The 14,266-nt window shown below is 34.7% G+C and overlaps 1 protein-coding gene across 1 annotated transcript; it reads left to right on the top strand.

The window, feature by feature from the left end:
* Positions 1–12,558: 12,558 nt before the first annotated feature.
* Positions 12,559–14,266, top strand: LOC114194880. The gene is made up of 3 exons (XM_028085286.1): positions 12,559–13,519; positions 13,637–13,653; positions 14,258–14,266. The coding sequence occupies exons 1-3, from the start codon at positions 12,559–12,561 to the stop codon at positions 14,264–14,266; spliced, it is 987 nt and encodes a 328-aa protein (XP_027941087.1).

Below are 14,266 nucleotides of genomic sequence, written 5' to 3'. Positions count from 1 at the left end.
ATTCTTTGATTCTATTTTAGTGGTATACTTCTAGGCATATAGTGTATTTGTGCAATTTAGATCTATATATCTAAATACATGTATAAGTAGTTTAGTTTGATGCATTCAAACTTGTTTAATTGTTTCTAGTTAATCCTAATAGTGTTAGGTCGGTCTCAGTTTTGCATACTCATTATAGTTGCTAGTTATTAGAATAGTTTTTAAATTCTAGTTTTGCACAGTAAATTTTAGTATAAGTTTTCATTTTGATATGTTATGATTTTCTTGAATATGGTTTCATCATTTAAAACTTGTTGGATTAGTCTCTTTAGCATTTATTTAATTCTAGCAGTCTTCTAATTTTTGCATAGCTCAACAGTATTGTAGACTTAAAATTTTGAAATTCATTAGTTTTTTTTTTCTCTTTCTCATTTATTTTTTTAGTTAAAACTTTAAAACAATTTTGGACTTTATTTTCATTATAAAATTTTGTGTTTCTATGCATACTATTTATATTATTTGGATCTAAACAAATTGTAATTCTCAACTCTCTACGACGTCTAGCAGATAAAATGTTTTCAGGAACAAGTAAATTAAAATTCTCTTCATAGCTCAATAGTATTTTAATTATAGTGCTAATAAAAAAGTGGCCAAATTGGGTTTGATCTCGTGACCCTTTGGAGAGTAGACAAATGCTCTACCACTAAGCTAAAAATCATATATTGTTAACTATTGCATTGAGTTCTATATATTGTTCCACGGATTGAAAATCTTTTTCAATTTTTTTATATTTAAGTTATCTACAAAAATCTTCATAGGTAATTTATCTACGAAAATCTTCGTAGGTAATTTATCTACGAAACTCTTTCGTAGGTAATTCAAATATTTTTTCCACGAATAGTTTTCGTAGATAATTTCTGACGTCGCGATTTCGTAGATAACATTCGTAGGTAAGTTACCTTCGAACATATATTTCGTAGATAAAATTACCTACCAGCATTCTACCTACGAAATTTTCTTCGTAGATAATTTATAGATAACATCAAATTAGTTACAAAAATTACTCATTACCTACGAATTTTTGGCATAGATAATATCCATATTTCTTGTAGTGTCATTATCTTTTTCATTATTTATATTACCATCAACATAAAAATTCACATTAACACTTTGATGAATAGTTTCAGATTCCATGTTGCACATTAATTTGTAAAAAAAAAAAATATAAGTCATAACTCCTCAAAAGTGAACAAAAGTTACATTCACAAACTATGAAATTAGGCATCTCTCAACAAACAGATTCATATAGCAATGGTGATAATTGAGTTTGATTAGTATACAAATAACATATAGCAATTTATCAAATGGCAACTACTATAAAATAAATATCCTACCTTAGGTTATCTAGCCAGAGATGCTTTGCTTTCTCCTCACTCAATTTATCACATAACTTCTCATTTTCTACATGAACCTTCTACAAAACCTTAAATGGAGTTTCTCACTAGAACAAATGAAACCAATATAAGTATCTAAGAATTCAAAACTGCTTAAAAACTCTTCAACAAAGTAAACATTATGAAATTATTGCATGGTGCCATTTTGATACATAGGAAGAAAATATTTGAATCCACGCAGAGGATAACGTTTGAAGCCACTAAACATTAAACTCAAAATTGCATCTATTCCACCACACTCACTTAAAATAGGAAAAAAAGTACCTTAGATAGAGAACGATTGCAGCCAAGCAGAGGAGCAACGATAATGATGCTGACAACCACTAATGCACAAATGACCATCATTGATGTGCAGACGTCCACCACTGAGGCGCAAAGGAGAAGCTACCGTAGATGAAGAACAAGAACTGATGTTGATGCGTGAACGTCCACCCCAGATGCATGGAGTAGGGAAGAATGACGAAGAAGATGGAGGTTTGTGTATTGTGGAAGTGAAAATGATGACCATGAAGGAAGAAGAACGAGACTAAAACAAAAATTTTAATTAGGGTTATTTGAGATTTCAAAAAGAGGGGGGAACTGATTTTTACTTTTCTCTTATTAGTTTTAATTTAAATTAGTTTTTTTTTTAATAAGATGGGTTATGGGTCAACTCGCTATAACCCGGCTCGAACCCGCTTGACCCGTGGGATAAGTGAGCCGAACCCATTTTAGCTCATAATCGGCAATTTTTTTCATTTTCCAACCCGACCCGGCTTGATTGCGTGGTGAACCAGATTGGCTCACTTTGACATGTCTATCCTTCACACACGTCTTTGCCCCTTATGACGACTCTTTTGCTAGGTCACTCAGAAATCTTGTGTTTCTACCTAAACAATTGGAACACGTTGTTTAACTAATATGCATGTAGGTATAATTTTATTTTTCTTCATTTTTTTTTTTCATTTGAAACACTTGATGTCACTAATATGAGTGTGTGATGATGGCCCTTCCCTTGGTTTTTCTTTCTCCTTGCTTAGGGTCCTAAGGGGTTCATGTTCTTCTTTAACTTGTTTCCCTTCCTTTTATAGTCTTTCTTCTCATAAGAACTAGAGTGGTTACTTTTAAAACTTTTTCTTAAGATTTGTTACTCTACCTTTATGCAAATTTTGTACTAGTCATTTAGATCTTGGTAGAGCAAAAATTTCACTTTATCCCTTATCTTAAGTCTCAGACCACTAAGGAACCTAGAAATTGTGGTATTCTCATGCTCCCTAATCCTATCCCTCATCGTGTATAACTCCATCTTTTGCCTATATTCCTTAACTCTTATGATATTTTGATAGAGTCTTTGGAGCTTGTCCATAAGCTCTCTATGGTAGTAGGCGAGAATGTGCATCCTTCTAAAGGCACTCTTAAAGTCATTCCAATATTGTACTTGAGGAGCATTGTTTATTCTCCTCTCTCTTTCTAGGGATGTCCACCAATATTGTATTACCTCATAAACTTAGGGTAGCTAGGATCACCTTCCTCTCCTCACTTACTTGGTGGCAAGCAAAGAGTTGTTCCACCTTCATCTCCCAAAGTAGGTAAATTTCTACACCTTATTTTCCATAAAAGAGAGGGAGGTCTATTTTATGTTCTCTTAGTTCCTAGGAACATGGTCTCTCCTACGTCTTCTAGGTGGTGGAGGAGGAAGTTGATAGAAGTTATCCACTAATCTACTATCTTACTCACAGTGTGTGATAAGTGTAAAAGTCTTGGAGCTTTTAGAGTTGCTCCTACCCTTCATTCTTTCTTGCAAATTTTCTTCTTTTTGTTTAAAAAGCCTAAGATCTTCTTTTAGGATGTCAAGTTGGGCTTCTCTTTCAATCTTTTCTTTCTCTTTAAAAATAGCCTTTTGCTTCCTCCAAATTTTAAGTGACTTAAGCTCTTAGGCAATTTGGTTTAAACTTTTCTCTTATTCGCTTAAGTCACTTCCAATTTGGTATGAGGGATCTTTAAACATCTTAAAATTTTCTTTTTATTTTGTAAGACTTAAAAACTTTGGTCTTTAAAATAAATGTTAAAGAAAAAGTAGATAACAAGCTTCTTGAGTTCTCCTCTAGGAAAGAGACATGAATTACTTGGATTGCTTATGTACCAAGTCTTTCCTAGTCAAGGGAACTTAATGTTGTCACACAAGACTTATTAATGGAAATTAAGTTAAAGACTAAGATGACACACATTAAGCTACCAAACAAAACATAAGTAATTAAAGATGTAAGACCCGAGAAAATTAAATAAATAAATAAGTATTTATTTAATAAATGTGAGAGTTGGAATCCCTAAGTTAATTAATATGGAAAGAGAAGATAAAGAGTAATGGTAACTCAAGTGGTTAAGAGTACTTGGCTATTATGAGAGGACTTGGGTTCAAGCTTTATGTATGTCATTAGCGTATTAATTTAATTATTTAATTATTTTAATAATATGCTTGATCATGGTGTGTGATAATATAATCCTAAAGGTGTAGGATTTGTCATGAAACATGAATTGGTTGAATGGTTGTGCAATTATTTGATAAGGCATTTTCGTATGGCTACCAAAAGAGTGTTTTAGAACCCTAAAAACAGAACTTAGGAGAGTATTTGAAGGTTGGAATTGTTATTTACTATTATTATTATTATTATTATTATTATTTTATTATAATTATTATTTTATTATAATTATAATTATAATTCTAATAATAATAATTATAATTATTAGTATTATTATATATATTATTATTACTGTTATTATTATTATTTTTATTATTATTATTCTTACTATTATTTTTATTTTATTTTACTATTATTATTACAATTACTGTCATTTATACTTTTTATTTTTATTTTTATTATTATTTTGATTATTATTAATTTCATTTTTTTTATAATTATATTTATTAGTATTATTATTTTATTTTATTTTACTATTATTTTATTATACTGTTATTATCATCATTGTTTTATTTAATTGATGATTTTATTATTATTATTATTTTATTATTGTTGCTTTATTTTATCTTTATTATTATTTTGTTATTATTATTTTATTTTATTAATATTATTGTTTTATTATTATTGATTTATTTTATTATTATTTTCATTTTTTTTATTATTATTATTTTTAAAATTTTGTTATTTTATTTTATAATTATCTTTATTATTATTATTGTTTTGTTTATTTTATTATTATTGTTATTGTTATCATTGTTTTGTTGTTTTGTTTTATTGATGATTTTATTATCATTGTTATTATTTTATTAGTATTGCTTTATTTATTATTATTATTATTTTATTTTATTAATATTATTGTTTTATTTTTATTGTTTCATTTTATTTTATTATTATTTTCATTATTTCTATTTTTATTTTTAAAATTTCGTTTAATTGCTATTATTATTATTGTTATAATTATTATTTATATTATTTTTACTATTATTTTATTCTTATTTTATTATTATTATTATTACTATTTTTATTTTTATAATTTTATTATTATTTTCATTTTATTTTATTATATAATTATCTTTATTATTATTATTATTTTATTTATTTATTTTACTATTATTTTGTTTTATTTTTATTATTATTACTTTATTTTATTTTTATTATTTTATTATTATTAATTTATCTTATTAATTTAATATTATTATTTTATCTTATTATTTTATCTTATTATTTTATTATTATTATTTTATCTTATTATTATTGTTTTACTATTATTGTTTCATTTCATTTTATTATTATTTTCATTATTATTTTTTAATTTGTATTGTTTCATTTTGTTATTATTATTATTATTATCATTATTGTTGTTGTTGTTGTTAATTTTTTTATTATTATCATTATTACTATTTTATTGTCTGTGCGATATTTTGTGACAATGGTTATGTATTCTTCCTACTTTTGTATATTATTTCATTGTTCAGGATTGTGTTGGACTATGATCTAGTCATGTGATTATGACTGGATAATCATATTTCATGTTATGGATTGTATGTATAGTGCTTGGGGTTCTTTGGAACTTGCTTCAAAGTGCCAAAAACTAGTAGTAGTGATGCTACTGGTATGGCGCCTAGCGACTTAAGGTGTGCTGCCTGGCGGCTTGGGGTCTGCTGCCAGGTCATAAGGGAAAACTAGAGAAGCTTGGAACGAATGGTGCATGGCGGAAAATGTGATCCCGCCAGGCGGAAAAGACTTGGTAGAGGCTCCCGAAAGCATATGGCGCTTAGCGGCGTGAGGTGTCTGCCAAGCGGTCTGGATCCAAGTTCCGCCTAGCGACGCAAGAGGTGCGCCAGGCGGTTTTGGGAGTAAGGTTGGATCACGAGGAGGATTCCTACATCGCTTTTGATGGAGGTCATGAGACGATGCTTTGCTGGGGCCCAATTACAAGTGTAACTTGTATTGGAGTGTGCGAGATCGTGGCTCGTACGACGAGGTTTAGGAAGATTGCCTTCTTCAATGTAACTGATTGAGTTTGGTAGTCTGGGGACAACTACGAACTACAGTCCGTTTTGAGAAACTCCACTTGGTGTCATGGATTGTGGCCGTGGCAATTTATTCCCGCGTATGGACTATTAGGTGGTGGCCTGTAGTCAAAGGGGCGAGTAGACACTCGTGCTGCAAAGATCAATCAGTGTTCTCATCTAAGGGCGTAGAATCAAGATGCGTCCAACAGAAAGTTTGGAAGTGGAGGATTGAGGATTGGGGTTAACATGGGTTATGGTTATGAAATGCTTTAATTATGTCATGTTATAATTTTCCTTCTTGGCGATGATCATGTAACTTGTTACATGAGAGTAGATATTGGTGCAAGTGAGCGTGTGGATACTTAGAGCAGAGTGGGGTCAGCATGGAAATTTTTACATGGAATTATTTTATGGATTTTAGGGATTATTTTTGTACTCAGTTACTATAAATTGTTTTATATTTGTAGGCGTTGAACACATTTATGGATTTTGCTTTTTACTACTTTTAATAAAGTTTGAAAATTTCCCGCATTTTGGGAAAGAGCTTTGTTTATTAAATGCATCAAGTAGTAGTAGTAGTGATTCTTGTGCACTCCTTTTTTTCAATTTTGTTTTTCTAACTTCTTTAACTCTTTTTGCACTTTTCTTTTGCTCTTTTGTACTATTTTCTTTATCTTTGACACTTTTTTCAGCAACACTTTTAATTCAGAGCAGAATCACTACCACACTATACTTCGTAATATGAAACTTGTAATGAAACAAGAAGATAATAGTATAATTGAAACTTAAGGAATCAAAATATATAATATGAAACACATGAAACATAATAGAATCTTGGCTCTAAGAACTTGTTAAGAACTAATTAGCAAGTAAGAACTCAACTTCAAAAAATTAAAGCACACAAAGCACAATATATTTAAGTGATTAAGAAAGCACAAGGAAGATTTCCACTGGACATTAAGATAACAAAGGTTACCTAGATGTGAAGGTTCATTTCCAAGGCTCAAGAAGAGAGGAGAAATTGAGTTCAATCACTCAAAGTGCAATACCATATGAGCAGAACAATAGGCATAGAAAAATATGAAAATCAAATGGTTAAACAGGGATGTAATGACAATCCAACGACTACACATGACTCTAGACACAACATATTCAAAATGAGGCCAACTCCTAGGGAAGGAAGCTAAAGTAGACCACAAAGAAGACTACTCTAGAGGGAGATAAAACAAGAGGCATGTGCACAAAATTGGGCGACTTTTCATTACTCAATTCAAGCTAAAAAATACCTAAGTGAATGCCTCTATTTATAGGCCAAGCTAACCTTAAAATGGTCTAAAAAAGGAGAGACAAAAAGTGGTCTAGAAATTTGAATTTTAGAGCCAAAACAAAGCATGTGTTGTTAGCACAACTGACTTTGAGGCATGAAGATTTGGTGAAGATATTGCGTAGAGACTTAGAGAAAGATTTTTTATTGGCTAGGGAGAGCCATCACCAAGGTTTGGTCTTTCTTAAATTTTTAGGTGTTGTCTGATGTGATTGCAGATCTACAAGTGGGAATCTTGTTGTGGTTTGTTTAGATTCTTATGGGATTCAAGGGTCTTTGTGTAGTTTTGTGATTTCAAAAGTATAATCTTGTTACATTTTTGTAAAAATTTTGAAATAGTGCAAAGCCATGCTAATGTTGCTTTTGACAAACTGGATGTAGCTCAAATTTAAGTGAACTGGTATAAAATTTTGTGTGCATTTGTTCAATCTTCTTTCCCTTGCTTTTTCTTTGCTAAAACCTTTCAAGAAAAATGTTTTGAACAATCTTTTTATAATAACTTTGGTCTTTATAACCTTGCCTATAACATTGATTGTAGTTGATCTTTATTAATTATGCTACCATAATCTGAGTTTATTAATTATTGCCTTACCTCAATCCTCAACCTCTCAAGTTGGATCCTCCTCGGCTTGCATATGCCATCTGTCGATGTATGCGGTTTGGACCCTTGAGGGATTTACCTACAGAGAGGGCTCCGAAGATCAAGTCAGCGAAATGGCTCTCAGAAAGTCAAATCTCCGATTAGGGGATTAATGAAAGCGTACCTTTAATTGCTGGGGTCCACGTGTATTTATAGAGTCATTAATTATCTTTGTCCTTCTTGTGGGCTAGGCCATTGTTTGGGTCTTATACGGGCCTGGGCTAAGCTTAGGCCCTTAGTTAATGTTTATTGGTACCAGGGGCCTTGTTTGTGATATTCTAAGTTTGGAGTGATCAATAGATGACGTCTTATCCTCTGAAGTAGGCGGCCTGGGTCGTTATGCGCTTTTGCTTGACCCGTTACTTACTTGATAATTTCATTTGCGGGGTTATACGTAGGCGGGCTTGGCCGTGCAGTTTTATTGGTCCGCCTAGGTGCAGTACACCAGTCCCCCAGCCTTTGTTGGGGGAGGTGTAGTGGCAAAGGATTGGAAATGTGTGGGTAGTTTCCTTGATCCGTCTAGCTGCAGTACACCAGTTCCCCAACCTTTAAGTGTGATGAACAATGTTAAGGCTAAAGTTTAAGAGGTGATAGGAGGTGAAAGGGTGCCAGATGTCAGAGGTCTAATCGTGGGGTTTGCACCGCCATTTTGAGTGTTGTGAGGTTTCACGTCCATTATGACGCTTCGTGTGTGTTGATTATAAATACAGTTGTTGTTGGAAGTTTGCTCACGTGGTTCATTTGCAAGAAATTTGAGAGGAGTTATTTGTGTGTGAGAGTTATCCCATAAGTTTTGTGTATCTGCCGCCATCTTACTTTTAAAAAGGTATGTCTAGTGCTAGCGATAGTGTGTCATTGTCTTCTTCGAGTAGTGGGAGTGAACGGTCTAGGGGAGATGGGAGTGGTTGGTCTGATGGTGGGAGTGGTGGTCCAATGGTAGGTACGGGGAGGATTACAATGGAGATAATCATTGAGGTAAGAGAAGACCCTTCAGAGGAAATAGCAAAGAGCATCTGGCCGGCCAACGCCGGGTATGAATGGGTTGCAGAAGATGTGCGAAACCAATATTCCTTGTTCAGATGGTCTAGGTTGCTTAAGTCACGGCTTAACTGCATACTTATCATGAAGAGAGACATAAGTCGTGACATAATGGCTTGAGAGAGGGTAAGTGTCGTCGACTGTGTTTGTCACGGCCAAGAGGGAGCAGCCGAGGGGTTCTTCTACATGTATATGTGCCACTTTTCACAACTCCACGTGAGGCTGCCCTTTGATGATTTTACCATGGTGATATTACGCCTGCTGAACGTTGCCCCTAGTCAGTTGCATCCGAACAGTTGGGCATACTTGTAAGCTTTTCGTGTTCTTTGTCGATTGTTATATCTACAGCCTTCCCCACAATCATTTTTGTATTTCTATGATACGAGGCCCAACATCTGACAACATGGTTATCATTGATAAGCCGCCAGAGTATAAGCAGGCTAGAAGCATTCACTCAATCATTCAAGCATTTTAAGGACGAGTTCTTCAAGGTGGTAGTGAAGGAGCTTGGCCAGTCGTACTTTTATAATGATGACGGGAACACTAAGTTCCCTTTTAGTTGCACTGACAACCCTTGGCGGTATAAGGACATGAAGATTGAGAGATTATTGTTGGCGGATAGGGAGGTGGTGGAGACTCTAATGAAATTTAATGATAGGCTGCCCAATAAGGGCTTAGTTAGGATTTATAATTTGATTCATCCAATTGTTGATATAGAAGGTATCTTTTTGTATTTTTAAGTGTTATGTTGTGTTTGAGTTAACTAATCGACGTTTGTTGTGATTACTGTAGGGCACATGGCACAGGTTGGGAAGAAGAAATTGAACCTTTTTCAAGCTCTGAGGAAGGAGAAAGCAACGAAAGTCAAGGCTGCTGGGAGCACTGAAGTACCCAATTTATAAGAATCCTTGGTTGAAGTGCACGTACACGGGGGTTCGAAAAGAAAAGCGGAGGTGCCGCTAAGCATGGTGGAGGAAAGGATGTTAAGAGGGTGAGGGCCGCTTGTTGGGGCTAGGATCTTCTAGCGGTGTTAAGAAATCTGAAGTCGGACTTATAGAGTTGTTGGAGACGCTTGTCCGATGGGATATAGATATTAATTTGTCGGAGGCTTTTGTTAACTCGATTGATAACATGGAACCAAATGCCATGACCAATGTAAGACCCGGGAAAAATTATATTAAAGGAAAACACATAGAAAGAAAATTAATGGTTAGATTAATATTGTTGATTCATTTAATTTAATTAGGTAATTAAATTATGAAATAGAAAACAATTATTATTTGAGTGATTTAAGTTATTGTGGTGTTTATAATAATTATTTAAGTGATTTAAGGAATTAAGGTTAGTGGAGTTTAAGGGCTTTAAATCTTATAATGTATATAATATCATGTGAAGGCATATAGCCTAGTGGTGATAATTGCGTGCATAGAAGAGCAGGTGCAGGGTTCAAATCTGGCTGGTGTAAAGTATGATTTGTGTTTGTTTTAGAATCCATATTTTTCTCTCCTTTAAAGGTGTGGGACCCATGGAGCTGAATGGGGTTGTGTTTCCAGGCATTCAAAATTTCGTTGCTCATTTTCTTTCTGTTTTATCTTCTGTTTTTATTTTATTTTTTAGAGTTAAATGATAAGGAAAAAAATAAAATGGGCTAAAAACAATCTTAACAGAACTATTGGGTGGAATTAGATAAAGCTAAATCCTAGGAATTTTCTTTAGAGAAAAGAGGGAGACCGGAGAAGGAAAAGAGAGGAAGGGTGCAAGTTAGAGTTTTCAGTGGTAGAGAAGAGGAATCATCTAGAGAGGTAGGGGAAGCCAACCTTGCATTCTTCTCTTGTTTTCTTGATGTTTGTTTGATGAGTGAAACTTGAAAAGCATGCATGTGTAGTCTAGGAGAAGTTAACTTTGTATTCTGTTTTGCTTGGAGCTTGACTTCTCTATCTTATGCATTGTACATTGGTGGGCAATTTGGATGTGTTTACGTTGCAGTTCATCTATGATTGTGTAAAGTTGCTTTACAAGGAATGCGTGAATCATATAGGTTTTGGTTTGCTGTATTATGAGGTGCGTGAATTATGTGGTGCGTGAATAATACATGTTTGCTATGTGGAGTTTGTTTTGTTGTGCATGGTTTTGATTTGGGTGCAGTTTCGTTTCAATTATATGCATGCAAACTGTTGCATTCTTTGAGTTCATGGTCACTTAAAAAAAAATGTGGTTTTCTTGTTCGTGGGTTACGGTGCAGTGCAGGGGTTCTTTTCGGGTTTCATTAGGTTTTCATTGGTGGGTGCAATGCATGCAGCTCTTAGTTTTTCATAAGACTTTATTCACGTTGCAGGTGTGAGAATGGGTTTATGGATTTTGTTTTTCTCTTTCTATTCTCTTTCCCGTAAACACATGAGTGTTAGTTTCTCTTTCTTCCATTCTTTTTTCTCTCTTTCACGTAAAGGCATGATGCGTTGGGGCCCACGGATTTGTTTTTATCTATTTCCTTTAAACCATTCATGTAACTTTGAGGGAGGGTAGTCTTTAAAGGAATTGGTGCAGACCGTGCCATGTTTTTCTTCCTTTCTCTTTTGGAATCGCTTTTCACGTGATTAAAGGATACAAAATCCTTAGTTTTTCTCTTGTTGTCATGCGTGAAATGAATAGGGGCAGCGAGGGGTTTAGAAATGGCAAGTATGGTAAGTTATATATTGACTATTTTTCTTTGAAGGGTTTGAATGCGTTAGGAGTATGAATTGACATCGTAATTTTCTTGCGCTTGTATTTGATTTTTGGTATGTGATTATATACAGGGGTGATATATGAATATGGGTTGGTTGGAAGACTTTATTTTTCAAGCATGATGTGATGGTGAGTGTTTTGTTGGCAATATGAAATTCTCATGTGTTTCATATTGAGAGTATTTTGCTTTGCTTGAAAGCTCTTGGTGGAATTTAATGAAGATTTTAGATGAATGTGATGCTATGTTTTGGTTTAGTATGAATGTTTGGATTTGGGGTTTGTGTGTTCAAACCAAGGATGGATTATGGTCATAAAGTTTCCGTGTTAATCGAATGCGACGTTGAGTATTATTGGACAAGTTTTATTTATGATTTTCTTTTATGAATATCATTGTTTATGGTTAGCTTACCCCTATTTGTTTGTTTGTATGTTTGTTGCCTGTGCGATGATCGTATAACGTGTGTGTTATACGGGAGCAGACGGTAATGCAGATATTTCTGACTCGAAGTAGATATCGGAAAGGATGGAGTGGACTCGGGGATTTATGGTTTATTTTGTTGATTTAAATTAAACAGTGAAGACTATGAAATTTTCTTTTAATTTCTAGTATTTAGTTGGAACTTTGTTTATTTAATATAATTATTATTCCAAATTAACATTTGGATTATCTATTTACTTTTAAATTAAAAGTTTTTTAATTAGTACATTTTCAATATTTATTTCTTTTTTCGCGAAACGCAAAAATTTTCTAACGTTCCGTGACGTCCCAAAATTGGGGTGTTACATTTTGGTATCAGAGCCAGGTTTTCGAAAAAACTTTGGGAATGTGGGGAGTGAGCTCGTCTAGTTGATGTTGTGTGACTCTGAATTGTATTGTATTTTATGACATTTAATTAGTAGTTATTTGATGATATCCATTAGAGCAATGGCACGTAGATCTGAGAATTCAACCAACTCAGTTGATGAAATGGCTCAAGCTATTCAACGGTTGGTCGATGCAATGCAACACCAACAACCACAAGTAGTGCACGCACCAGTGCAACAAAACGGTATGAACGAATTCATGCGTCACAAACCACCAAAGTTCAACGGTAAAGCAACTCCGGATGAGGCAGATGCATGGATTAGAGAGAATGAGAAGATCTTTCGGGTGCTCGGGTGCACTGACGAACAAAAGCTGGAGTACGCTACATTTTTACTTAATGGCGAGGCTGAGTACTGGTGGGGAGGTATGCGACAGATGATGGAAGCTCGCAATGAGGTCATCAGTTGGACAAGTTTCCGGACGAAATTTATGGGACAATACTTTCCAGATAGCGCCAGACATGAGAGGGAAGCCGAGTTTTTGAGGCTACTACAGAGAGATAAATCGGTGCAAGCTTATGTTGATCGTTTTGAATATCTAGCTCGATTCTACTCTCAGAATATGAGCGAAGAGTGGCGGTGCAGAAAGTTTGAAAGGGGCTTACGTCACAATATAATGAAGGTGATAGTGCCTATGAGGATCAGAGAGTTCCCACTCTTAGTGGAGCAAGCAAAGACAGTGGAGCAATTAGAGGTGGACCCAAGTCGGGTTATGAGGACACATCATAGCAGTAATGGCAGGGAGAAACGACAGGAGAAACCCTATAATAAACCTCAACGTGATGGACAGGGGACTGTGAAGTGTTTCGAATGCGGAGGAGACCATTATCGACGAAATTGTCCGAAATTTTCGAGAGCGAAGCCGGAAGAGAGGAAGTGTTTCATTTGTCGTAAGCCGGATCATTATGCGAACTCTTGTCCTGAGAAGGGGAAGTCCGAAGTGACACAACAACCACAAAAGACTCCAGAAGAGAAGCCGAAGGCAGCAGGAAGGGTGTTTGCCATGTCGGGAGCTGAAACAGGTAACTTAACCCAAGACACTTGTTTTCTGTTAACGCTAGTTGTTTAGATAGGAGGGATGGTTGGATCTGGGAAGTTGGTATTCTGTTGTTTTCTTTGGTTTGTCTTGTTTTATTCAGTTGGTGATATGTACGGGGTATGTAAAGTATGCTTTGTGATGTTTGTATAATACATATTGGTGGTGAAATGTTCAATTTGGTAAATGTTATGTTGATGAAATATGTTATGCTTGATTGTGTGTGTGATGTATAGTATGGATTCTCTCATATCTGTAAAACCAGGTTGCACTTTTACCCATAGGACTTTGGTGAGTCGGGTAAAAGGGGGTTTTGTTCTACCATAAGTCTTTGGCCTAAGCTTAGTTACAGCGCTCTTACCAGGTTTTGGTGAACAGGTAAGGGTGGTGCTCTTGCCGGGTTTTGGTGAACAGGCGAGGGTTGTTGTGTGTGAGTCTTAGGGAAAGCAACACTTTTACCGGGTTTTGGTGAGCAGGTAGGTGTTGCTCTCTTGTCGGGTTTTGGTGAACAGACAAGGGTTGTTACTTGTAAGTCTTAAGGAAAAGCAGGAGAATGGCCTTTCCAAGAGGCGTTGGTGCGCAGGAAAGGTAGAATGGTTGGTTATGAGAGAATGACATACTGTTGGATATTACTTGGTGGTAATATGTTGTGGATTGCATGTTTTGGTTTTGGGAACATGTTTCAAGTAGTAATCTTTGATGAGTGATACATATGTGGATTCAGGCAAGGTGA

Source organism: Vigna unguiculata, chromosome 8, assembly GCF_004118075.2.
Source record: "Vigna unguiculata cultivar IT97K-499-35 chromosome 8, ASM411807v1, whole genome shotgun sequence".
Classification (NCBI taxonomy): Eukaryota; Viridiplantae; Streptophyta; class Magnoliopsida; order Fabales; family Fabaceae; genus Vigna; species Vigna unguiculata.
This window is presented reverse-complemented; position numbering and strand designations above follow the sequence as displayed.